The sequence below is a fragment of the Pempheris klunzingeri genome, chromosome 12 (genome assembly GCF_042242105.1).
Source record: "Pempheris klunzingeri isolate RE-2024b chromosome 12, fPemKlu1.hap1, whole genome shotgun sequence".
NCBI lineage: Eukaryota > Metazoa > Chordata > Actinopteri > Acropomatiformes > Pempheridae > Pempheris > Pempheris klunzingeri.
The window spans coordinates 10,464,956-10,491,041 of NC_092023.1; the positions used below are offsets into that span (position 1 = coordinate 10,464,956).

The window sequence follows — 26,086 nt, forward strand, 5'->3', positions numbered from 1 at the left end:
GAGCAAATATTCCTCCACTTTAATGTTCAATAATACTCAAATCTCTCTCTTTCACTTCTTCCTCTTTATTTCTGTGTGTGCATTTTCAACTCATGTGTGTGTTTGTGCATGCGCTGACCTCTCCCCTAGTGGTGTGCTGCTGATGAGATTACAGTAAGCTGCTCTGCTCTTCGCCCTGTCATCCCTATGCATAACACACAGATGCACAGGTGTCCAGCATGTTTGCGTGTGTGTGTCTGTCTGTGTGTGTGTTGTGTGCTTCTGCATGTTTATGTACCCTTGTATGTGTATTAACCTACATATTATTGTATAACTGTGTCTGGAAGGCCTCTTTGATTTTGAATTGGCTCTCAGCTATCAATTCATCTATCAACTTATCACACATTCCTGCTCTCTCTCGCTTGCTCTCTGTCTCTGTCGATTGGATTTGTTTCAGCTCTTTGCAGGCTTTAAAGACAAGGAAATCCTAATTGAATTGCTTTGCAACTCCACAAGCCAGTGTATTACCAGACAACTTGACATCAATCGCCCTGCCTTTGTGTGCGCTCATCTGCGTGTATGTGTTTTTGTGTGCATGTGAGCTTGTGTATCCGTGGTTAAAAGCCTTATCATTGATCCAGCTAGAGGCTGCTGTGTGCTGTGCAGGCTGTCCCTCTATCCCTTGAGATCATCTTTGCTCACTCATGCTGTCTCTATCTGGTTGTGTTTTTACCTTACTTAGAGTTTGTGTCCTTTGATATAGCTCTTATACGACATGACACACACCACTCCAGAAATCTTAAACCAAATATTAAAAAAAAAAAAAGGGAAATTTGGGTGGTAGAGGTAGATGACCATTGTACTCCATCCTAAGATCAGCATGTTTTGTGTTTTCAAAAATGCTATGGAAATTTGACATTTGACAATGAATTAAAAACATTTATTGAAAAGAGTGTCTTTTTGCACCCGGATGCAAATGTCATATGGCCTCTGTTTGGCTATTTACACTCGGTCCATTAAAGCAGCATAAAGAACGATAATTTCCTCCTGAAATTGATGTGGGTGTGGTAGATGAATAGTTTAGTTGCAGGGCTTCCACCCAGTAGAACAGTGTTCAAGTCCTGTGTGAAACCACCAGCAAACTATTTCAGCTCATTTGTAGACTTCGTTAACTCATGTATTTGAGTTTTCTTTATTATCATCAGCTTTCAGTTGCAGTTTGGTTATGTTTAGGTTTAGGAAAAGATCATGTTTGGATCAAATACAAATATAAAAGACCGAGTACATTGTACACAAATTATACTCTAATATACTCAGAATACACTATGCACTATTTGCATATAGTATTATTGGCTACTGACAACCGGGTGCAAATAGCATCTGCCTTAACTGAATCAGCAAGTATATATTAACTCCACTCACACACTGTGTAGAATTTTATATGATTGTAACATATTTTAATCTGTCCTGATGAATCATATATTTGTAGAAAAATACTCTTAGACTTGGGAAATATTGTATGGACGTACTTAGGAAATAGAGGGTGGCAGGTTGAAGTCCAGCACAGACCACAGTACGGAGTGTGGACTGGTGGCTGGAGAGGCGCCAGTTTGCCTCCTGGGCACTGCCCTTGAGCAAGGCACTGAACCTCCAACAGCAACCCATCAAACCACCATCTCTCCATACTTGCATGTCTACAAGCCCTGTGTCTTCTACCTGTGCCGTTTTTTTTGAGATGTAAATTCTACACATGAAGGCTTTCATTTTATTTTATTTTATTCCATCAGAGGCCTAACTAGAAGGATTTACTTTAAATCCTTTATTGATTGTCCATACTGTAACTTTACAAGGTCCATTCTGCATTCATGACATTTGTTGCATGTCTGTCTGTTGTGGAAGAAGGATCCATACTCTGTTGCTCTCCCTCAGGATTCTTCCATTTTTCAGGATTTGTTTCCTTATCTGAATCAAATGTCTAAGGATAGAGTGTGTTGTATGCTGAAAGAAAGCCCCTCGAGGCAAATTTGTGATTTCCGATTATGGGCATTATAGATAAAATTGACTTGACCTCAGTACAAACATTTTTAACAATGACTCCTCTAAAATCTTTATCTACTGTAAACAGATTTGGTCAGATGTATTGCTTATTTAGTTCATATGATAAGGGATCTTTAAGAATTTCCTGACACCTGAGGATGTAATATGTTTGTCTATGATTAATCCTTGACCATGGCACATCAGATGTACGAGGGCTGGTCGAGAGAAACAGGCAAACTGGAAGATTTGGGTCAACACATCTATCTGCCAGGTGAGACCATTTTCTCAACACTTCATGGAGAGATACAGTATATGACCTCCACTCTTCTCCACTCCACTCTTCCTTGTCACTGCAGTCAGATAGAGAATTGGTCTGTGTGTCACACACGTGTTCTAGTGTTAACATTTTTAGCTGGAAGTGCCTCAAATATTTCTTAAATAGTGCTTATATTGTTCTGGGACCGCGTCATGCTGTACTGCAGGACAACATGTAAACATAACATAATGTACGGTATCCCATCTAGAGAATGTTTTCAACCAAGGTGCTTTCACAGTGCCTTGAGTGCATGCATTTTTAGTTTGGGTGGCTCCAGTGGGAATGTGAAGCCCTAAACATGGCTGTATTCTAGTCGACACACACTTTTTGGGAGATGTAGCCACGCCTGTTGATGACACTCTAATAAAACACCAACAAATATAAACATTACAGATGACTAAAGTGAATACTGAGTAAGGGACACACAAGGTACACAATAGGTAAGAGCAATGTTTTCCTGTACAGTATTGCAGAGGAGGGGAAGATTGTGCAGGCTGTGGTGATTTATAGGCACGTACACATATCTTCAACTCTTGACAACTTTAGTTCATCTTCAAAGAAATGCCAACATACTATCTATATTTTTTCATGGTGTAAAAAGCTAATTGTATTCTCAGTCAAAATGTTTCAGTGTCTTATTTTAGATACCTAAACCTAATCCCCACCCAAACATCAGGCCCTGTACATCGTTTGACTTATCTATTGGCTGACATTTTCACATCATACACAGCGGGAATTATTTTGTTCAATATGTGTAGTCAAGTGACGATGCCCAAGTTTAGATGGACAACACATCTTTATACCCTTGTATTGTATGAATTCTATGAATTGTTAACTTGAAATACAATTAAATCATTCTTTTGTTTGGAATGAATATGTCAATGTTTTGCATTTTTATGTCTGTTAATTTGAAAAATTAATGACGAAATATCAACCCTTGTTAACTACCCTGTAATACCCATTCTCAAAGTAGACTGTACGTGTGTTTGTGTGCGTACATGCACAGTCACCCCACCCACCCACACACACAAACACAAACGCACCTAATATACAGGGATGGGCTAAAATGTAGTTAATTGTTGTCCCCGTCTCAAAAAAAGCATTTTGCCATTGACTGACTGCTTTGTTCCCCCATCTCTTCTCTATCTCTCTCTCTCCATTTCTCCCTCCTGCGCATATTTACACAAGTGGAAGATGGAGTGAAAAAGTAAACGTATAATTAGGCTACATTACTTTGATTGTTTTCTTTTCAGATTATGCCTGCTGTCATCGCGGCACTGCAAGAGAGGGCGAAGGGCACAATGCGATTGGACAAGGGGAGGGAGAGGGAGGGGCATATTGCGCGATGGTGTGTGCACATGCGTATGTGTGTGCGTGTGCTGGGACCTCCTGCCGAGAATCGAGATTGTGTTTCTAGCAGCGCCTAATGTTTTGTTTACTGAGTGTTAATAATGCCTAATTAATAATCCCCCACTCTGCCCTACACTCTGAGAGAGACAGAGCGAGAGAGAGAGAGAGAGAGAGAGGGGAAAGTGGTTTGGAAAAAGAGGTGGAAGAGAAGACTATATTCAGTGCAGCCTTTACACAATCTGGAACAACCAAATTATAGCCAAAGAAAACAGAAAACAGTCCTCTCGGTAATCTACTGTAGAAACTCTAAGTAAACTTCAGTGCTGTTTAGCAGTGAACAGACAAGAGAAAGTAGCAGATTATCTGAGCATCGTGCATGACCTGTAACTGACAAAGACATTGAGATGCAGAATGAGTGACCACGGCCATTAAGACTGGTGGGCAAAGACAAACCCAGAGAAAGCAAAACAGGACGAGTGACACTTTCTGCTCAAATAGCAAGAATTTTACTCTCTCCACCAAAATGCATCAAGAAGCACCAAAACTTGTCAGCACTTGAGGGAAAACTAACGGAAGGATAAGGAATTCCCAATTCACAATAGCTCATCCTATCATTGCTGTGAGAATGGTCATGCCGAGAAATTAAGAAAGAGAGACAGTATCGAGATTAAATAGCAACATGTGTGGAATTGGCCATTGCGTTTGTGTGTGTGTGTGTGTGTGTGTGTGTGTTCACATGGTATAAATGTCAAGTGTCATGTCAGAGGCTCCCTCTCTTTACCTCACAGATGACATGTCTTGTCACTTGGCACTTTCTCCAAGTCTCTACTGAAGCAGAAAAACAGTGGGTATCAGAGAGAGAGGTGTCACAGAACAAGAAGCTCAAACTGTTGTAAAGAGAAAAGAATCAGTGAAGGACAAACTGCTGTTGCTCACTGGGTGGTTTCTTGAATGCTGGCTTTCTTCTGTCACTAGCTCTGCAAACACTAAACTTTGGTCCTCGTTTTGTGTGTATTCTTACAGGGTGGTGAGATGGGACTGTGAGTCGGACATTTCAGCGCTAGAGGGTCACTTTGACATTGTCATGTGTGCAGACTGGTAGGTTCACACACACACAAAAACACACACAGAAATGTATCTTTGTGCGTTCATGGCGTTAATTTTCACTTTTTCATGACAGTTCTTTCATGACCCCCCACTAGTGCCTGGACCTTCCCCTGCCTTTCCACACGAGCACATACACTCTGACATACACGTACACACACACACACACACACACACACACATACATATGCTCTGATGCCCGCCTGCCTCCATTTTACACCAAATTGCCTCGTTTTCATGCTTGGTGTCCCAGCAAATGGATGACTTAGGCAAATTGCAAATAATTGCGCCTTGACAAGGAAGGAGTCACAGTAAGATAAAGAAAGAGTTGAGGGCGGATGGAGGGAGGAGTAGAAATGGAGATGGAAATGGAGAGATAGAGCAACGTAAACATAACAATTAGCCCATCGGTCTTTGAAATGTAGATCTTGTGGCCAATCAAGAATTTCATCTTTTTATCACTCAGTCATTGTGTGAGGCTTTGTGGTGGATTTGTGGTGTACCATGCACACTGACATCCTTGGAAAAAAATATGATGAAAGGAATGAATGAAATCTCCCTGTGATTTATTGCTGTTACTTTTTTACTTTTTCTTGGTTGGAAATCTATCAAAACCACCATGACTTGTTTGAGTGTATGTGGCTCAGGAGGTAGAGCAGGTAGAGTCATTCATTCAACCCAGGTTCGATCCCCAGCTCCTTCTGTCCAAATGTCAGAGTCCTTGAGCAAGACACTGATCCCTGTGTTGCTCCTGAGGAGCAGGCCTGCACTTGGGTTCCTGGCAAGGGACTCCAGTGCTCATGTAGGCAGTGATGTAGAAACTGTAGGGTTGTAACACATTCAGCAGCCAGATATCAGGAGGCCACAGGGTTTACAGGTTGTGTGGCTGTGGAGGCCAAGCCTCTGGTTTGAGAGGACATGTAGAGGGACTTTGAGTCAAGTTTTAGCAAACCTTGAAATGACTCTGGAGAAAGACGCAGGGTCTTCCAGAGAAGACAAGATTCGCCCTGAGATGCTGAAGGCCGTGAACAGTGTCAGGGCTGTCTTGGTTCACATGTCTCATCGATAGTCATGGAGGTTCAGGACAGTGCTCAATGACTGGAAGACATGCACGATTGCGCCCCTTTCTTTTGAACTGGCCATGGAACAGTGGACCACTTACTTCCTTTAAGCTGTTTCACATTTAAACACATTTACCACCACACCTGCACACTCACATACACAAATACACGCGCTCGCTGAGGAGATGGACATGCTGTTGGTTGCAGCAAAAGTACCTGACTATTCACAAGCTTAGTTGATGTACAGTATGTGTGTATCTATTTGCACAACTGTGTGCGTGTGTGCTAAGTGCAGCATTAGCAAACAGCATTATCATTATTGTAATGTCACGGTCATTACAGGTAGTAGTCAGGTACAACACCCAGAGAGAGAAAGAGAGCAAGCAGATAATAGAGGATACTTTACCCTGGACTAGTGTACATGCACGTGTGTATGATAGAGGCAGATAGTGTGAGAAGAGAGGTTCTTCACATTACCAGTTTCTCTCAGCAGACATGCATGCTGTAGTGGTGGGGCGTGTGTGCTACAAGATGTTTTTTTGTGTGGTGCTATCTTTTCTGCGTGTGCATGTGAGTGAGCGATTGTGTGATAATTGTAGCGGCAAAGAGTGATGGCTGACCGATTAACGGGCGCGTCATGGTGATGATCACCTACGAAAAGGTCAACAGTGCGACTTCCATTCAGATTAATTATAGCTCCCACTGGTAGCAATGGATCTACTGCTGAGAAGAAAGAGGAGCAGAGTGAAGACAGGAGAAGAGTTTGGTGTAAGATTGTGTTTCAGTAGTCCATTATGTGCTAACTTCTTTGGATATCCTGCCTATCGTTGGAGGACTATTACGTAACAGAGCCTTTGAGTGGATTTTGCTGCCAGACGTGTTATTTAAGTGCCTTTCAAGTATGAATCAGATACCGCTACTATCGATACTAAATTCTTAATGTGTTGAAATCATAGGTTCCTAACCTATGCAAGGCCAGCTATAGCTAGTCATAGTAGCTGTTCATTAAGAATATAGCTACAGTTGTGTGAAATAACTTCTGCTGAAAACAAGTAATATTTGATAAAAACAAAATGGCACCGGTGCCCTTCATATACAATACATGTACAGTAGTCATACCATATGAAATGGAAGGGATGGAAAATGGACTGGAAAGTCAAGTGGACAGAATGTCACCAGATTTCTGTAAATATTAAATTTCACTCTTGAAATTCACTCTTTTTCCTGCTCTGCCACTTTGACCTGTTCAGATAGACAGGAATAGAGCTTAACCCAAGTTTGCCAATCACAGGACAAACAAAAAGGAGGTTTTATACAGTCGTCGTTACTTCACTGTTTGGCCTTCAACTGTACAGAATATCGTGTATGCAGAGTTTGACACCAGGCTGTTTTCACATGGAGGAAACAGCAGTGAGCACAAGAAGGATTTTGAGACATTGAGACATTATTTTGGCAGCCAGTTGTGGTTCAGTATGCAGCTCACTCAAGTGTGATGTGGAAATTTAAAACCTCCAGTGCGCATACACTGAGAATGGACATTTTTCAATGAGGAAGAAGGTGGACATATAACAGTGATTTATAGAGAGAAAGACTGACAGTAGTGCAGAATAGTTGAGTGTGATTCCTCACACCTGTGTGTGCATATGTGTGTGTGTGTGAGACAGAGGGAGCGAGAGACAGAGGGATTCCTGCAGTGGGCATGTGGGTGGCAGAGGAACCTTGGCTGGGATGTTTGCATGTCTGCTCTCTCCAAAAGCTGTCCATGTGTGGGCAATGAGATAAAGTCCTGTTTATGTGTGGGTGAGTTTGTGCGCGTGTGTGCATTTTCTTTCATTCTTGCATTCTTTTTCATTTTTGTACTATATCTGTGTCATTTGAATCTTATGTACATTCACAGACACACTGTTCATACACACCCACACTCACACCTCATTTATGCTTCACTGACATGATGCGTATTGGTTTGGATCAAATTAGGAACTTTGGACACGCTCTCGATACACGCAAACACTAATGCACACAAAACACAGCACATCTTTACTCAGAGCTCAATATGATGACTTACAATGCACAATAGCCTGGACAGAAGGTCAGACATATGCAATGGCAGTCTGCTGCACTTTCAATAGCGTTGAGACAATAAACGAGCGAGTGCTGCTTGTAGTTTACAATGGATCAAGGAACAACATTGTTTTTATCATTATGTTTAAGCAATTATCCAAAAAAAAAATCATCACCCTCTGTGGGGCTTTGTCATTCTGTGCCAGTGTATGTTCTATATTTATTTTGTTAAGACATGACATATCGTATTTTTTGAAAGTTTTTAATTGACTCAACTTTGACTCTTTTTTCCTCTTTATCTTCTGTGTTTATATCTTTTCTCTGTCTCCATTATATAAGGTTTTGTAGTTCATTTTTACATTTACCCAATGTAGGCATCTTTTACAGCAAATGCAAAATTGATATTACTTGAATTTTTATTTCTTTTTAATCACTCTAAATAAATGGGTAAATTATTTTTATTTATTTGATGTTTATAAGCTTCAAATAAATGGACCATATATGAAAGACATATTTAACATGCCACACATTAACTTAAGTTGCCTCAATCTAATTCAGGTTGTAGCTACGGCACTGTTGTTGAACATTTTAAACTATTTTGAATTGTAGTAGTTCAGCATTTTTAGCCGATAACAGATCTCAATGTTATGTTAATTGATTTCAGATTCAATTTCAGAAAATATGCACAAAACAACAAAAAAGAGACGCCCAAGAGGTGTCTAGCCTTTTCTAAGAAACGTGTAAGTCGCTTTCTAAGAGTGTGATTAGAATGACACATTCAACTACAAGCACATGCCATTGTTGTTTCATCCTGCTTAACAGGATGAAAGAGTGAAACCTCTGCTGTGCTGTCTGGCAGTTTAAGTATAAACTGTCTTTTTAAAGGGGTCAAGGTTAACACACTTACTGCATTGCACTTCACTGGCTCTATAATTAGTGTTTGCATGTGTTGTTTTGTTTCTTGTTGTGCACCTGGTCCTGAGGTTGTGTTGCTTTTGCAGTTTTAAGTCCTGTTTTCCACAGCAGTGAATTTCCTCAACAGTGCAGGACTGAATAATCCGAAACAAATGGATTGGATAAACATATGATACATTTTTATGATTAAATAAATTGCATGAATTGCATTTAAGTATTCCCGCAATGCGCAGAAATAAACACCCATGCATATTAACCATTAAATCTCCCCTTGGCAAACTACGGCTTAGTATATGATGTCATGTGTTTCCATGGTCTCACTCTTGCAGCTTTTGCCGAGCAGCTTTTTCCTGTATGTTCACTTACGTGTGTAAACAGACAAATATAGCAGCGACGCTCTCACACACGCCCTTTTGTGCCCTTTGACTTGTCGTCAGTTTTGACTAGAGGTCGCTGGGCTGAGCTGGGTGGGAGGGGTCAGCGTGAGACAATAGGCCTCTGACAGTCTGGGGGCACCAGAGGTGACCTTAAAGGGCAAGACCACTCACTTTCAGAGTCCATAAATATTACATTGGCATTATTAAACTGTCACTGCTTACCAAGCAGCGTAATAGACTTTCAGATAATCCTCTGAGTGGTAAATCTCTTTTTTCACTTTACATTGTCTACATTTTATTACACGAAAAAGTGAAGGGAAGCCAGAAACTCAAACTAACAATAAATTACTTGCTTCCTTAATGCCAATGTCTAGTTTGTTGGTGAAATATTAGCAGTTAAATGCAAATGAATATTATTCATATGCATACATACAGGACGTAGAGAAAATATTATTATCACATGGAAAAGGAGATACAGTCAGAAGTAAATTAACCGCAACTGCAAACACTGCTGCACAGGTGGCTCGTATTAATTTGAATGATGATTAGTAACGTTTGCCAGCTGTGAAAGAGGTCAAAGGCAATCAACATGCAACTAACAGAACTCAAAAATATCAAAAAATGTGACAAATTGATAGAGCTGGATAATAATGACAAGAAGAGTTTCAGAGCTGCGTCAAAACAGTGGTTACAAGTTAAAACTAACCAGCAGGAATATATAAGGGCAGATACAATCAATGATTGGTAGAGAAACTGCCACTTGGCATGAAACCTAATGTGGCTGAGATTTATAGCAGTTGTGAATTTTTTCCTCGAAAGATTCCCCTCAAGTGAATGATTCCTGTCCCTGCAATAATTATCTTTAAATAATGACTGCATCATCCATAATAGATACCTGTGTGAGACACATTACTTAAACATTATCTAATTGGCAGTTTAAGTTTTAATTTTCTCTGATGAGTTCATTGCTGTATAAGTAATTGGTAGTATTTCCTAAAGATTTATTTGTCATGCAACAATGTAATAGTGGTAGTTGTAGATATTTTCTCTGTAGCAATCACTATGGTATTTTTTGTCTTTAACTGCTGCCCTTTTAATGGCACGATGTCCTTTCCCTGCCCTCAGTATGTGTGTGTGTTTCAGTGCTTACCTCCACCCAACTAGCTCACTTCCTTGTTTTCCTTACCACTCACTTTTCCTGTGAACTGATATCTGTGGCAAAATAAACCAAACACAAACCTCTCACCTTTCAAGTCAAATAAACTTTGCGCCTCTGTCTAACCTTAGAAGAACAATAAACTTTACATATATATATATACACACATCCTGGTTTTTCGGTCAGAGCTTGTAATGGTACATTTTTTTTCCCCATTTTTAAAAAATGTCTTCCCTATATCCTGTTTACAGCAAGTAAGCTGTCAAGTTGCATTCATTATGTTTAGGAGTTACATACAATGAAAAAACACTTCTGTGTAGGAATGGGCACAGACACCTCTCATTCCTCACTGCGATCAGAGGATTTTGAAAGAGGAAAGGTCAGATGCTGTGACTGTAAAGTTACATCCAGATTGCCTCTCCACTGGCCAGTTGGACGGATGTGGGGGATTATGTCAAATCTGCACTGTATTGTTGCATTTTAGTCAAATTACTCCACTCTCATCTGCGATAATAGGTACACACAAACATACACACACACACACACACACAATGGATGCATAATGGATTGAAATTTGCCTTTGTGGATACAGAGACAGGTGTTACTTTGTTTAGACTGATTGGACTCGATTTGGTCGTGTGTGTGTGTGTGTGTGTGTGTGTGTTGCATGTATCTCAATCCGTCACATAAAATCAACTGGTTGTCAAAAACAGAATTGTGTAGGTATAAAGAAGTAAATAATGTTATAGCTTTTTATTATTTTCATGTTTATATCAGCTTGAACAAATTACAAGGAGCCAATTGTCTCTTGTAAACTCTTTTGTCAGGATTTGTATTTGTTTTAAAACTCATGTTTCTGTCTCTCCAGTGAAATCCCCAGAAATGTTCTTGTATTGTAGTCCTAAAACAAATTTGACATCTTTGTTTTGTTTTTGAAAAAGAAATGTGTGAGGGCTTTTCCCACCTCTGTGTTTTTTAGTGTTTGAACTTTACTTATTTCCTATTGAACAATTTCTGAATATGAACAGGAGAAAGTGGGATCTCACAATTTGCAGAATAGGAGGATTATTTTTTTATAATATTTTATTATCTGATATTCATCAGTTAAAGTAATTACTTTAGTTGTGATTTGCATATCATTATCATCATACAGTGGCAGTATGACAGCTTGATATATGGTACCTTAATATTTAAATGCAGTGCTAATCATATTGTTTGTGAAGTTGTGCAAATTACAAAACATTAGTGCATATAAACTGAACACACTGTCTCTCCCACTCACTCATGAAAGCTACATTACAGTGTCTAATTTACAATGGAAGCAGTTAATTTGATTTTGTTAACATTTTTGTCTAATTTTTATTAGACGTATTTTGCAAAGCAGAAAAGAAAAATACAACATTCACAGACATAGTAAACCAACACAAAATACAGACAACCAAACAAAACAAAAGGAGAAGAAACAAACCAGGAGAAGAGAAAATTTTGTTAACATTTATTTTATGTTTTATATTCCTTTGTGTGTTGTTTTTGTTGTCATATCTTCATAATAACCTAGGAGCGCACACGTCAAGTATTAATTCCACAAATTCAAGGTGCTTTTGCGGCGCTTTGAAGTGTCCCAGTAAAAATGTGAGTGTTTACTGTAGGCGATGGTATCTGTGCATGTGGGATTCTCTGACGTTCGGCATTCCTGTCAGTGCCTCGACAACAGGCTGAGGTGAATACACATGGAAACTCAAACGTAAACAGAAAGGAAGACCATCTTACTCATGCAAATTGTTTTTTTCCCCTCTTCCTGTTGGTGGATTTATTTGTGAACAAAAGAAAATAAATAGCCTGCTGCTTTATCTGGAGCTGCTATCGTAAGAATGCATTCTAACCTGTCTCTCCCTCTCGCTCTCAGTTTGTTTCTCGACCAGTACAGAGCCAGCCTGGTTGATGCTATAAGGAGATTACTGCGACCCACCGTAAGTGTGTGTATGTTCGCCTCTGTGTGTCCACTGTATATATCTGTGCTTATCCCCTTCCTCTAAATCACCAGCCACTCTTCTCAATCATAATTAGGCCTTGGCCCAAAACCCTATACACATTAATAGTCTGACAGGATTAATATCATGTAATGCTTTAATGCTTATTATGAGCAACTTGAATGCGTTGCTCTGATCTCCGTCTCTCTCTCTCCTGCCTTCCCTTAATCATAAATCTGAGGCAACTTCTCCCTTTTGGCCTCGCGATAAGACCCCACGCTGTGACAGCCAAAGCAAATGGGGGGGGAAAAAAGCAAAAGGCTGGAACAGATAGCGTTGAGGTTTCTATTCATCTGAGGGAAGAGGGGTGCGTTTTAAGTACAGAGGCCAGACTGGAATGGGGAATATCTGTTTATGAAAGAGAGGTGAAAACAGCACTGAAGGGAAGGCGATAGGGAGAAGAAAGAGGAGGAAAGCACACGGGAAGGGATGATGGAGGAGAGAGATGGATCGGTGAGATGGAAGGACAGGATGAGGGAGAGGAATGGGAATGATGACGGTATGGAACCAGAAACATGCAGGTTATAATTCGATTTTCATGCCAAAAGTCATTTAAAGGGTCAGTTTACCTAAAATGATTTAAAAAAACAGCAAAATCAAAGAAACGGCAACCAGTCCTCTTATTTACATTGTCTCTGTTTCTCTGAATAATCCGCAGACGTTACTGTGTCACTAAAACTATTAACCACAGAAAAACTGAAATCTGATGACTGCACTGGCAGCACAACAGTTTCTGGAAAGATATGTTGCTGTTGTGTTAATTAAAGTCATTTTAAGTGCTTTTAGCACCTCAAATGAAACATTCTCTTCAATGTTATTGTTATTGGGGTGAAGACAGAAATTTCAGTGAGAGAAAAACCTGGGCACATAAAACTGAAACTGTCCGCTTGGCGGAAGTGAGAAAATATGGGTCTTTGTAATTTGGTTGAACTAACCCTTTAAAATCTGTTTCTTTTAACAGCAGAACTACTAAGACAAAAGGGTTATATAATTGATATTACATTCAGGTTAGCGCCAGCACTGACACGTTTTCCCAGCTAACATTTCAGCCAGCGACATGCGCAGCAGCACCTACAGCTTGAATATGTGTCTCGATTGCAGTTGAATGCAGAAGCTGCTGCGGTCGAATGACAGACATGACATCTGGCCATTGTTGTACATCTGTGTGTTAAGTCTCTCTTCATGTCTCTCTCTCTTTAATCCAGTGGAGATAATTCAGGGGCTAATATGATTTGAGTGTCGGCCATCAGACTGTCGTTGCCACAACAAGCTTTGCCAAATATTTAATAATTTGCTAAGCTGTTTAAGCAATTAACAAAGCAATTAATTCTCCCATCTAATGGCACTAATTTGTTGTTTCTGACAAAGGTGGTCCATCCGGTGGGCTGGATCCCCTTAATCAGCTGATTAGTGCTGGGAGGAATTTTGTCTGTTTGTTTGCTTTTGTTGTGTTCTTAGGGTTGTGTGTGTGTGTATGTGTGTGTGTGTATGTGTGTGTGTGTGTGTGTGTGTGTGTGTACTGGATATACAGATGCAAAATCATCTGTCAAATGGAGTGATCCTGCTGTTTTCACTGATTTTGTGTTCATTTAACTTGTGTCAGTGTGCGTTTCATTTTGTGTGTGTTTTGTACGAGCATCCTTCTTTGCTCCATTTAATTAAAACAATAATAACATGATCAACATGAAATAAAGCCGAAAGCTGAAGGATTTCAAAGAATCTTTGAACCTGTTGGTAATCCTCTTAGTTTTTGCAGAGCGTCTGTGATGCGTGTGTATCTCTGTCTTCCTCACACACAGAGACGCACACACTTGTACATGTCACATACATGAGTAGACAGTTCACACCCACACGTGTGTTCACATTTGATTGGGTTTGTAAAGCTTAATTTTATTTTTTTGGTTTATCATCTTATATGTACCTGGTAAAAATCAAAGGATGCTTCTGTGCCTTTGTGTACGTAATCTCAACGACAAATGTTATGAGAAATGAGGTGTGAAAATGTGTGTGAAGTACCCCATAACTGTACTGTCAACTGTATTCACTGTCCAGCTCCAAACATACTTGCCTTCATCTTGGATTCTATCCAGGGCATGGCGTTGGTGTTTGCTCCACTGCGGGGTGAAACTCTGACACTGTTTTGTCAACTAGCCCAGCAGACCGGACTCTCTGTCTCTCAACACCAGCAGTATGATGCTCAGGTCATGGATGTTCACCTAAAGGTAAGAAGCATCTCCATGACTAGAAAGACATGCAGACAGCGAGTAATACTCCGAAGCACTGTAGGCCTCAGAAAAGACAAAAAAAAGAGATGACTGATGCTATCAAAGTATGCAGGCAAAGTGCTCATACAATCAATAGTATAAATCATAATTTATTCATTTCTCACCATCAAATTACAGTTTCACTTTTTTCATGTAGTTTCACATCAAAGAGTTGAAACTGTGACTGTATTAACTACAGTATGAATAAAATAGCACTTCTGGATATGATCATGTTATGTTTTATATGTTACATATGTTTTTGCTACACTGACCATCAGTCAAAAGACAGTTTCTGTGATGACTTGCTTCATGTTAGTAGCAGTAGTGAGAAAATGTGTGGTGGAAATGAAAGGATGAATTCCGATTTTTTTTCCAACCATAATACTACACTTTCATATGTTTGTTGAGAGTTGGTTGGTCACTGTAATCGTTCCTACTCTCCAGACTGGCCATTTGCTTCTTAGGCCACTTCACTGTAAGAAGTCTTACAGTCTCACCTTCTGTGCACAAACACAGTTGGTTACTTGAGATTGCTAAAGCCTCATATTTGTTTTGCCTGAACTTAAACAGAGACCAACAATATCTGAGCACTGAATTAATATGTACTTGGATGAAAACTTAACACAGATCAAGTGCTTACTAGAAAATGTGCCGAATACGTTTCCACTTAACAAAGAAACCACCAACAACCCAGGTCGTGCAATGTGCCCTCTGCTTTAATAAATACCAACGGATTAGCCTGTCGTTTGATGTTTAGAGACACTTTGTGAGACACACTGGAGCTAAAACAAGCTGCCTTAACTTGGCACCATGAGAGAGACAGAGAGAGGGAAGGGGGAGGAAAGGACAGTGAAAAGGAGAAAAGGAGCGACAGAAAGCACATGAGTAGGCAGTGTTAAAGTGGTGTCCAGCTGTTAACTCCATTACACACACAGTTATAGAAGAACAGGACAGCAAGGAGTGGGCTAAATTGGTGCAGCATTCACGTTCACCTACACTGGTGGGACAATTGGACAGACTGACCATTACAGTGATCAAATGTCTGTTAAAGTGGCCTGATCCTGAGCAAGGAAAATCTCTTCTCCTCTATATGACCTTCCCTAAATTTAGCATTAGCAATCACTCACACTGTGGACCCTTTCAAACCACATTCAGAGTAGGCACACACTTATGAAGGGGACTGACTCAAGGTAGGTTTATGGCAGGCTCAGGTCAAATTGTTACAGTCCACATTTGGCCTCTACACCACCCTGCAATGAGTGCTGGTGGCCACTGTTCTCATGTGATGCAACCACGTCTTGAGAAAGTCGACTCCATATGAAACATGCACCAATGTGCCTCTCTGATCATATTACTCTGGCCAAAGATGTTTTTTTTTTTAAATATCTAGAATACAATAAGATAAAATTAAAAATAAAATGAAATCAAACAGTATATAGATTACAGTTATTTACAAAAACAGCTATAAACCTAGAAAGTAATTCTGTAGTGCATTTTTTTTAACTTTTGTCTGGGGAAATGTTAAACAGCAGCATCAAGATAGTGATGGTAATATGGTCGGCATCATAACATAGAAAAATGCAGCATCTGGGAAACATTGTCCATTGAGTTGGACTCCGTTTGAGCACCAAGCATCACTGATGTAAACAGTCAGTTCGGACACAGTCTGCCCATTGATTCAGGATGTGGTGCTGACGGGGGAAATGTTCACTATCAATATACTGTGTGATATATGTTTTCCCTGTAATATTCCCTCCTGGAAATTAAGGCACAATTAATATTCTTATGGCTAATGAAAGGTCTTTGCTAAGGTCAAGGAAAGATCATGGTCTTGGTTAAATATTCAAAAAAACGTGCTGACTTGAAGCACAAGACAGGACACATTTACTTGTTTGGTATTTAACCAAAACCAACATTGGCTTAACTTAAGACAATGTGGGATTCAGGACTCAAATCCTCAACTATGGTGTCAAAGTTCATCCACCCTAACCCCCTCTGTGTACTGTAACTTGTGTGCAGTACAAGAACCTCTCATTTCCTTGACTGGAGAAATAGTTGAAATAGTTAATGTTACACTCTAAAGCAAATCAAATTAGTTGCATATAAATGTATTTTGTTGCTCAGTTTTATTACAAAAAAAATAAGGGCAAGGTTAAGTTAAATCAAAACCGGAAAGCATATAGAATTATGAACATGTCAGATGAGGGGAGAACATGTATGTATATGTTGAACAGAAAAACAAGAGATTTTTTAGGAAGCATTAATAGAACTTGATACATTCAATTGGAAATGGTATAGCATGCAGCTTTGGCCTCAGATGGAGTGGGAACAGCATAAGAAGAGCTGAAGTCACATCAGAAAAAAAGACACCAAATTCAAGAAAAGAACAAAAAAGGGGGAATCAGGGAGAGAAAGAGAAAAAGAAGTTAGAGGGACACAAAGAAGGATGTAGCTTCAATGGAATTAAAGTGGATGCTGCTTCTGCCCCAAATTTAAAAGACACACCACTCAGTTTGAAAAAGCTACGGGGAGAATTGAATAGTCCTCAAGGCCACAGGGTGCAGTCACTGAATAATCGTAATGGTTCAGCACCTCAAGCGCTTGGAAAAATTACCACTGGAATTGCAACTGAAATTGATGATAGTTGCTATAAAATAAAATGTGCAAAGTATGAACAGAGAAATTACACTGAAATTGATGTGAGACAAAAAATTACCAAGAAATTATGCTGGGTTTTTTTTGGCATGCCATGGGGCTGTTAGACCATTCGACTCTCTTGAAATGCACACTTCCATCTGTGAAAGTGTGCACATATGAGTGTGCAACACACACACACACACACACACACAGTGGGGTCAGGTGCTGCGTGTGGATATGAGGACAAGTTGAAGTGTCCCCCTCACATCTGAAGGTGATTAAGTCTCCTCTGCTTATCTTCTGATGAACACTCTGAACAACCCCTGTGTGCGTGTGTGTGTGTGTGTGTGTGTGCTTGTATGTGCTTGACTGACCATTCTCAACCCACACACACACTGTGCATGCAGCTAAGAAACAAGCTATATCACAATCCCACACAGACCAGACATCACTCAGACAGCATATTGGCTAGACATTACACACAAACACACACACACACCACATGATGATATCACAGCGAAACATACACTACCACCGTGCACACACGCACATCCAAATGAGCAGCTGCTACTCATTTGCACTACAGATTAGCTTTCTTCAGCTATATTTACTTTCAGTGGGTGGACCAGAACACAAGAAAAATGCATATCAGAACTAACAGTGGAACACACACTATGGATTTTCTGTCACTGTGGTTTAATACGATCAAAGACGTCTCCACCAAAAGCAGGTGTATGCATTTTGAGGAGAAAACTGGAACTGAGAGGTTATTTTTTGATAGAAGAGAATTCTGGCTGTTAAAATGTCTCAGTTTTGTAAGCAAACATCAGCTTAATGTTATACTAAATTAACTTTAACTATTGTTACTAGTGTTTTTAGTAAAAAGCTCATAAGTCATCATTGTTGACATTATTTGACTTTTTTGCCATCTATTAATTTGGTCAGTAATTTGAAATGTGTTTATAAGAAAATAATATTTCATACAACCATATTTTTACTCAAAATGCAGTACTGAGACATTCTGTAATCCACTGTAACTTTAACCATCAAGGCACTGAATGAAGAAATATTTCTGTGACACTGATGGAGCAGAGGCAGGGTTTTCAGTTTACCAGTAGGCCACTGTATAGTGCTGCTCAAATATTTCTAACATATAGGTGTCAACAGGGTGACATGGTTCAAATCAGGATATCAATATGGCCATTATTTCCAATATCAGTGTATCACTATTTGGAAAAGGCATGCAAAGTCACATGCAAAATAACCAAATGGATTCTACTGTTGTCAGAGCCACTTTTTCACTCATTTTGTTAGTGCATACATTTTGGTTGGAATCATTAGCATGGACTGCAGAGCTTTGTAAACCTAAATGAACGTCATCATGATATGATACCGCCGAGAGCCACAAAATGATACTGAATTATCTCCCTCAAGCTAGCAGCGCTCTCCAATCAAAATCCAAACTTGTTGAAATTTCCCGCAGCCATGCAGCAATATCATGTAGTTGGGTGAGTTTCCACATGTGCCGCTGACGCCGAGTTTATTTCTTTTCATGCTCCCACAGCGACTCAAAGGCTCCTCCATCTGGCACAGACGCTGTTAAACAAATGCACCCCCAGTAGCTGTGAGAATACTGGCATCCCTCGCTGTGCCAGATTCGACACATGTCACATTTGATTTTGTTTGGAATATACTGCCTGTCTTAATGTTTACTTTGCGTGAAAAAAGAGAGAGAGAGCAGGGAGTGTTTTTAGCAATTCTTTACAAACCGTCTCCAGACCCCCAGCTTGCTACTCTGCAGTTTTCCAAACATACACACACTTTCACCCCCTGACACAAACACACTCGAGGGACTGCAGACAGCAGGCAGGCCCGGTGTGCAGCGGTAGTATGTCTAAGAACTGCGCGTGTGTGTGTGTGTGTGTGTGTGTATGTGTGTGTGTGTGTGTGTGTGTGTGTGTGTGTGTGTGTGTGTGTGTGTGTGTGTGTGTGTGTGTAAGGCGTGTGCTGGGACGGACAGACAGGGCTAGCGCGTTATCCTCTTATCCCCACTGTTGTGGAATAGAGAGGCAAGCAGCTGGAGGGACTGCAAGCAGCCTGATAATGCCAGCGCTATTTTCTAACCCGCCATCTTAATCTTGTTACTCAAATGGTTGTGAAGAGAGAGTCATGAATTTTAATTTCTCGCAAACACACACACATGCAAGAGAGTGTGTGTGCACATGTGTAGATCCCCCGTCTCTCTCACATGCATAAATAGTATCCCCACTGTGTCCATGCACTTACACTTCTCTGCCTCCTTCTTTCCGCCTCCCCCTTCACTCTTTTTCTCCCCCCCTCAGCTGCCTGGCTACCCTCTTCCTCCCTCCCCCCTGTCTCTGACATATCTTACTTCACCCTTCTCAACTCTTCCTCCCTCTGCTCCTCTCTATCTTCCCATTTCCTACATCACGACCCACTTCTCTATTTATTCAAGCCTGTCCTTCTATCCCTTCCTCTACTTGTCTCTCCATCCACCCAATCCCTCATTCTCTGTTTCCTAATCCTGCCGAGAGAGACCCCAGACATCCAGTTCATCCATCCCTCCCTTGTCTCAGAGCTCCTTCTCCTCTCTTTTTCCACCTTGTTCACTTTCTCTCTCGTCTACTCAAACACAGCAAGAATATACAGGAAAAAAGTGGGAGGCAGAGAAATAGAGAGGCACAATGAGACCAAGAGAGAGGGAGACAGAAGCTGTGGCGAAAGTGGCTATAAAATAAATGACTTGCACCTTGGAAAGGGGAAAAAAGAGAAAAGATTATGGGGGGTGGGGGGGTAGGGTGGGGGGGTCGGGTTGAGAGCCGATTTAGCCAGCCACCCATGAAGCTGATTAGGCAGCCTGCGATCAGGAGGAACAGCTTTGCTTGTTAAACTTTTCACCTCTGCGAGCTCTTAGCCCTCACTGTGTTAAGGCCCCCTCCCTCCCTCTCTGTCCCTCCTTCCCTCCATCTATCGCTTCCTTGCTCCTTCCACCTGGTAGAATTTGAATGTGAATACTGGCCGCGGTCCCCGTAGCAGGCTTAGCACAGGGGGGCAGGCAGCTGATCCCTCCACGCCCAACCACCCCCTGGGCCGTCTGCTCTCGCTCTCTCTGCCTCTCTCTCTCTCCCCCTCTCTCTCTCTCTCTCTCTCTCACTCTCTGGGGGTCAGAGGTTCAACCACAGGCCGGTGCCCAGAGGGATGGCCACAGGAAGATAACGCATATGAAGGCCACTGGGGGAGAAAGGGAGGGACTGAAGGAGATAGAGTAGAGGCAGACACATGCAGTTTGTTCATATTCAACAAACTGACTGGAAAAGGAGGCTGGAAAAAGAAAAATGAGGAGGGATGGTGCGGAGGCGGGGATCTCTCACTTTCTCAGGACGAGTTGTGGGGAAATGAGATGAGACATGAAAGGGGTATATAAAGGTCCAATGCGAGCAAAGCCTCAGGTAGCCGTTTAAAACACACATCCCTCCTATTCTATGTGTGTTTCTGGACATTGTGGACACCATTCTGTCTGGTTTTACACCTGCATACTTCTCAGATGTACCTATAACAACTTGTAACTACTTTTAGACGTATAATCAAGAATTAATTTAGTCTGTCAGCACTTACACACACTTGATGTGCATGTGTTGCTACAGGTACTTGTGAGAAGATGAAAAATGCCACTTTAAAGTAATTTACTATACAAAGTAATCTACCACCAATGTGTGTTCAGTCAACACACATTGTTTTTAAAATAGTTTTAGAGAAATTTGACTTGACTTAACATTTTTTTGCTGAAACCTTGAGTGTTGGCACCCCCACTGAGTCAATGCAGTGGTCTCATTAAAATGAACAGGGAACCTATTTTTGTTCATGCAGCGCTAATGTCAGCCTGAACAAGGCCTAATAACCACCCAAGTGAATCTTTAAATTATTTGAAATGTCCATAGTCCTGTTACCATTTTGTACTCCAATATTGTTACATGCTTACTGCGCAGACACACACTATACTGTACTGTATAACCCATACATTCATAACTGTGTATGTAGCTGTTCTGTTGACTAGACCAGAACTTCTCCTTTTTTAAAATGAATGAAATTAACATTTTATGACACGTTATGGTAACACTAGGTTGAAATGAAAAATAATCTCTTGCTTTTTAGTTGCAGTGTGGAACACATTTTAAGGACTCACAAGCTGATCTAGGTGTTTTGATTCCTGAAAACGGAGTAAAATAAGAACAACTGTGGCCCACAACAACATAATTTTCATGTGTGCCACAAAATTGTCTAATTTGTTGGAAAAACAGCACACAGTCACCATTTAAGTCTGTAACGAAACTCATACTGAGATGGAGGATGATCACTTGCGTAGCACTTACATGCCGCTGACGGGAGTGAATTTTGGGTCAGCTTGAGTTGTGAGGAAACCTTTTCACATACTTTCACTTCCATCCTGGTCTCACCACACACACACGCAGACAGACAATCACAAACAATCACATGCACAGACCCACTAAACTCACTTTCATAAGTCTCTGATAATTTGGCTAGATGCTGAACGAGCTGATTAGCTGTGAATGCCCAAACTGCCAAGTCTGCTTAAAAGGGCACATCGACACCCCGCACAGTTGTGTGTGTGTGTGTTTGAGACTGAGAGCGTTTGTGTGTGCGGGGATGTACACTTTAGATCTTGGACAATTAGTCAATTAATCAGTTGGCAGAAAATGAATCAGTAACTATTCAGATTATACATTAATTGTTATTTTTAGGCAAAAATGCCAAAAATTCTCTGGTTCCAGATTTTCAAAATATCAGAATTTCCCTAAAACCCTGACATCAAAGTAAGCTGAAAATCTGAAATATAAATAAAATAATATATCAATAACTGAGAGAATAAGTAGCAGATTAATAGATATTAAAACTAATCGTTGTTTTCAGCCCTAATGCACACATCACTGCATGTGACAGGACCATGTGACACGCTAAACTGCTGAAGTCTTAATCTCCTAACAAATTATCAAGTATCATTATGTATAAAAATCCATAAGAATTTGATAAGTATATAGTTACATTTATGTGTATCAAATTGGTGTGATTGTGGGCTTCTGTGCCAGAATCCTACAAACTCTGACCAACAGCAATCTAATGGAAAGAGGAATAAGCACTACTCTTAAGTGTTCTGCAATGGGAATATTTCTCCCCATGCATCTTTAAAGTGAAGAGCAACGTTAAAGATGTTTTTCTCTGTCCCTATTAGTTTTCCTCTGCAGCTTTTCAAGTTTTTTCCTTTTTAAATATGCATGTGGTGGTGTGCAGCCAATCTTCAACGTTATCTGCTTTTGAGCTCTATTACATACTGTCATTACATTTGATTGACATTATCTAATATGTCATGTTGTTGTCAAGCATGATTTTCTTTACAGGGTTTTTAAATTAAAGGTTCATGGAAAAGAACAATAATATTGGAGCAATGTTTGAATATTTAAATATTAAAATTTCAATAATGTGTAGCTTTTGGGGCATTTAGCCTTATTTTCAATCAAGGACAGTAGAGAGGTGGCAGGGGTTTGAGGGCAGGGGGATGAAAGATGACATGCAACAAAGGACTCAAACTCAGGATTTGGTGATCACATAATCAGCCTAAACAGAGGACGCCCTGAAATATTGAAAATATTGATACAATTAAACTGACTGAAATATTGGAGAAAGATTTTTTGATTTTTTGTGCTCTGTCTAATTAAGTTAATGTTTTTCATGCTGTGTGCTTTTCAGATGCTAAGAGAGGGAAAAGAAGTATATGACGAGAACATCCACTATCCTCTCCTCATCACCTTGACCAAAGGACCTCAACCTGTCAGCCACACTCAGTAAAACAAAACAAGTGAGCCTTCAGCTCTACGCAGTCCTGCTTTTGGATATTTGAGATGAATTGATGCAACAGAGTCATGTTAACAGTGTGATCCACACGTGATCTAAATTAAGAGGAACAGTTAGCAATATTACAAAACAGTGTTTGTTTCAATGTCAGGTGTTTAGTCCAGTTGGCACAGAGAACAAATGAGACTGTGGTCACATTGAAAAGTTTTTTCATATTGATACTGACCACTGAGAGGGTTTATTATCACATGGTTTTGGACAGTATTTGAACATGCATGTAATTTGAAGTGTTGGTGAGGAGAAACCTTGTTACCAATGCACTGGGGAGAAGCTCTGGGCAGCTGAGGAGAAAGAAACGATGACAGATGTACTTTGACTAATGTTTTAACCATTCGCCACATGTCCAGTAACTATTGTCAGTCTCCAGTATAGTCACTTCAGGCCTTTAATCAATTAGCTGGTAGTTGACCAAACACTCAGTCGCTGCTAAAATCAGCCAGTCGGTTAATCAGAAACCCAGAAAGTGAGCCATGATGCCATTCAGTCACTGGCCGGCCGATCAGGTAACCAGTCAGTACTCTGTCAACTATTCAAGTACTTAATATGACAGTTAATTAGTCAATTATCCAGTAATCAGTCCAGCCAACAAGCCAGTCACTTGTTTAGTCAGTTAACTAGCTGTTCAGCCAGTTACACGGATGGTTGGTTTTCTCAGTCAGTCTTTCTGTAGGTGTCAGTTATTCAGTCAGGCCTTTTAAACCAGTTTCTGATATTCTCAGTGTGTAACCACTGTGTTTCTGACCCCAGCATGAAGGCCAGCTATAATTCTAACAATTACAGATTTACAGTTCTGTTCATGTTCGTTTCCTTTATTTCTTGCTCCCTTCTTCCCCCTCTGTAATTTCTTCTATACAACTCATTTGTCCTAGTCAGAGGTCAGTATTAAGAGCATCTTTTGTGCATTACTTGCAGCAGCACATTGACACATTAAGGCAGGTTCAGACTAAGGAGTAATTGTTGCTGCCCAGGAGCTATAGCTTTTATGGAACACATCAATATCGCCAAGGATACAAGTACTCCACTCTCCATCACACTGTAATTTAATTTTACGCACGTCTGTTGGTGTTTTAACCTGTGTTTGAGCAACGGACAATTTCACCAACATCCAAGAAGTTTTAAACTGTCGCTGATGAAATTCCCAAACAAAAAACACCTTTAACTCATCCTCAGCTCCATTGTGTCTACTGTCATGACCTCTCCAAGTTGCAATGACAGCGCTCCATATCGAACATATTTTTGTAGCAGAAGTGGGTCTGGCAAGTCTGTGTAGGAATCGACAGCTGAATCCTACTTCACTTCACCTTGGATCCTGTGGCAGCTGCTAAACCCCGCTAAAAGCTCCTAGTCTGAATCCACCTTTGGGAAGAGTGTGTCTAAAGAGAATGCATGCACAAGAGTTGCTGACTGCTTTTAGGCAATTGTTTGGACAAGTGACCCCAGTACTGTGGAATATATAAAATAACAGGATTTCTCTATTTATTTTTTGTAATGCAAACCTCTCAGTGGCGTCTTACCCCCCCGTCCACTGGGTGCAAACAGTCCGCAGCCATTTTAGCTGGTGTGCCAAACGTCCACTGGCTCCGTGACCCAGTGTGACCCTTCAAGTGTTCCAGGTCTGAAGTGCAACATTCACTTTTGAATGTATCTAATGCTGACCTAAACTGACAATTGACAGTAAAATTAATATCTAATGGTGCTTTTGTTTGTTATTGATTTAGTCTTGTATAGCAGGCTCTAGTTTTGCTATACCCATACACAGCAAAATTGTATCTTCTTATTTGTTTATGCCACCTCTCCAATTAAGTTTATGAAACGGGAGAGGGATTTTCCTTTAGATTATATACACTATTCAGAAAATGCAAATACAAAGATGACATGCTGCGCTTAGTAACTAAAGTGAGTTAAGTACAGCCACAAAGTATCTGTTACCACAGTGATCATAATTTAGCTGAAACATGTTTTCAGTGTGCATGTAAAACATAAAAAATGTCTGCAAAACACCTCTCACTCTACAACTCGAGTGGAAATCTGGCTGCTGAAGAACACACGCAGGGTTGACGTATGATTTCAAACCGAGTTCTTGAAAGTCACACAATCTCCTGTTGGCCTCAAGAGCAAAAGGTTTCACACATTTCAGACTAATTGCTCCCACATTCTATGTCGGCATTTTTTTCTATTTGCACAATTAACGGTTTCACTCAGGTCTTTTCCCATGCATTCAGCTGCTTCCCAGTTTCTTGTGGTATTAATGAAATGCTAAGTGTCAGTGGGTCACTCAAGCCTGAAGCTGTACCTATCACTAGTAAGATGTTTCCATATTTCACTGTGATACATTGCTGTATACAACAGCCAACAAGCTATGCAGTATCTCCCAACGGCTGCTGTTTACATTCCTCACATTGAAAAAAATAATCCACCTTCAGAAATAAGAGGTATTCCCAATGTGTAACTACTCAGAAAAGTAAATTAAGCCAGTTTTATCAGTGGTTTCAATGCTTTGAGGACTTAAATTGAGTTCCAAGAACGTTCGTATTGCAAAGGTTTAGAAGTGTATTTAATTACATTTTTATCTGTAATGCAGTTTGCTGTATAGCTTTGATATCTGTGGGCAAACACAGAAATACCATCCCAACTGTGACTGTGTACAGTGACTTCATCACTGCCTAGTGTGACATCACCACCACTAACCGTGATGTCATTTTACACCACTTTGTCATCGGGCACCACTGTTAACTGATGCTGCTTCCTGCAACATCACTGCCTCTGTTCGTGGCAAAACCTTCACCTGGTGCACCTGCGACGTGCTGTGATATCATGTCATCTTGTAGCGATGGCGTCACTACTTGTTGT

The 26,086-nt window shown here is 40.4% G+C and overlaps 1 protein-coding gene across 1 annotated transcript in view; it reads left to right on the top strand.

Annotated features, from left to right (window-relative positions):
- The window catches only part of camkmt (calmodulin-lysine N-methyltransferase), a 105,531-nt gene extending 81,131 nt beyond the window's left edge, over positions 1 to 24,400 (top strand). Inside the window, exons 7-12 of the mRNA XM_070840849.1 lie at positions 2,221 to 2,287; positions 4,706 to 4,780; positions 12,263 to 12,326; positions 14,477 to 14,608; positions 23,072 to 23,334; positions 23,677 to 24,400. Of these exons, the coding sequence (XP_070696950.1) occupies positions 2,221 to 2,287; positions 4,706 to 4,780; positions 12,263 to 12,326; positions 14,477 to 14,608; positions 23,072 to 23,170 (437 nt within the window). The 3' untranslated portion in view covers positions 23,171 to 23,334; positions 23,677 to 24,400. The remainder of the gene's footprint in view (positions 1 to 2,220; positions 2,288 to 4,705; positions 4,781 to 12,262; positions 12,327 to 14,476; positions 14,609 to 23,071; positions 23,335 to 23,676) is intronic.
- The last annotated feature ends 1,686 nt before the right edge of the window (positions 24,401 to 26,086 follow it).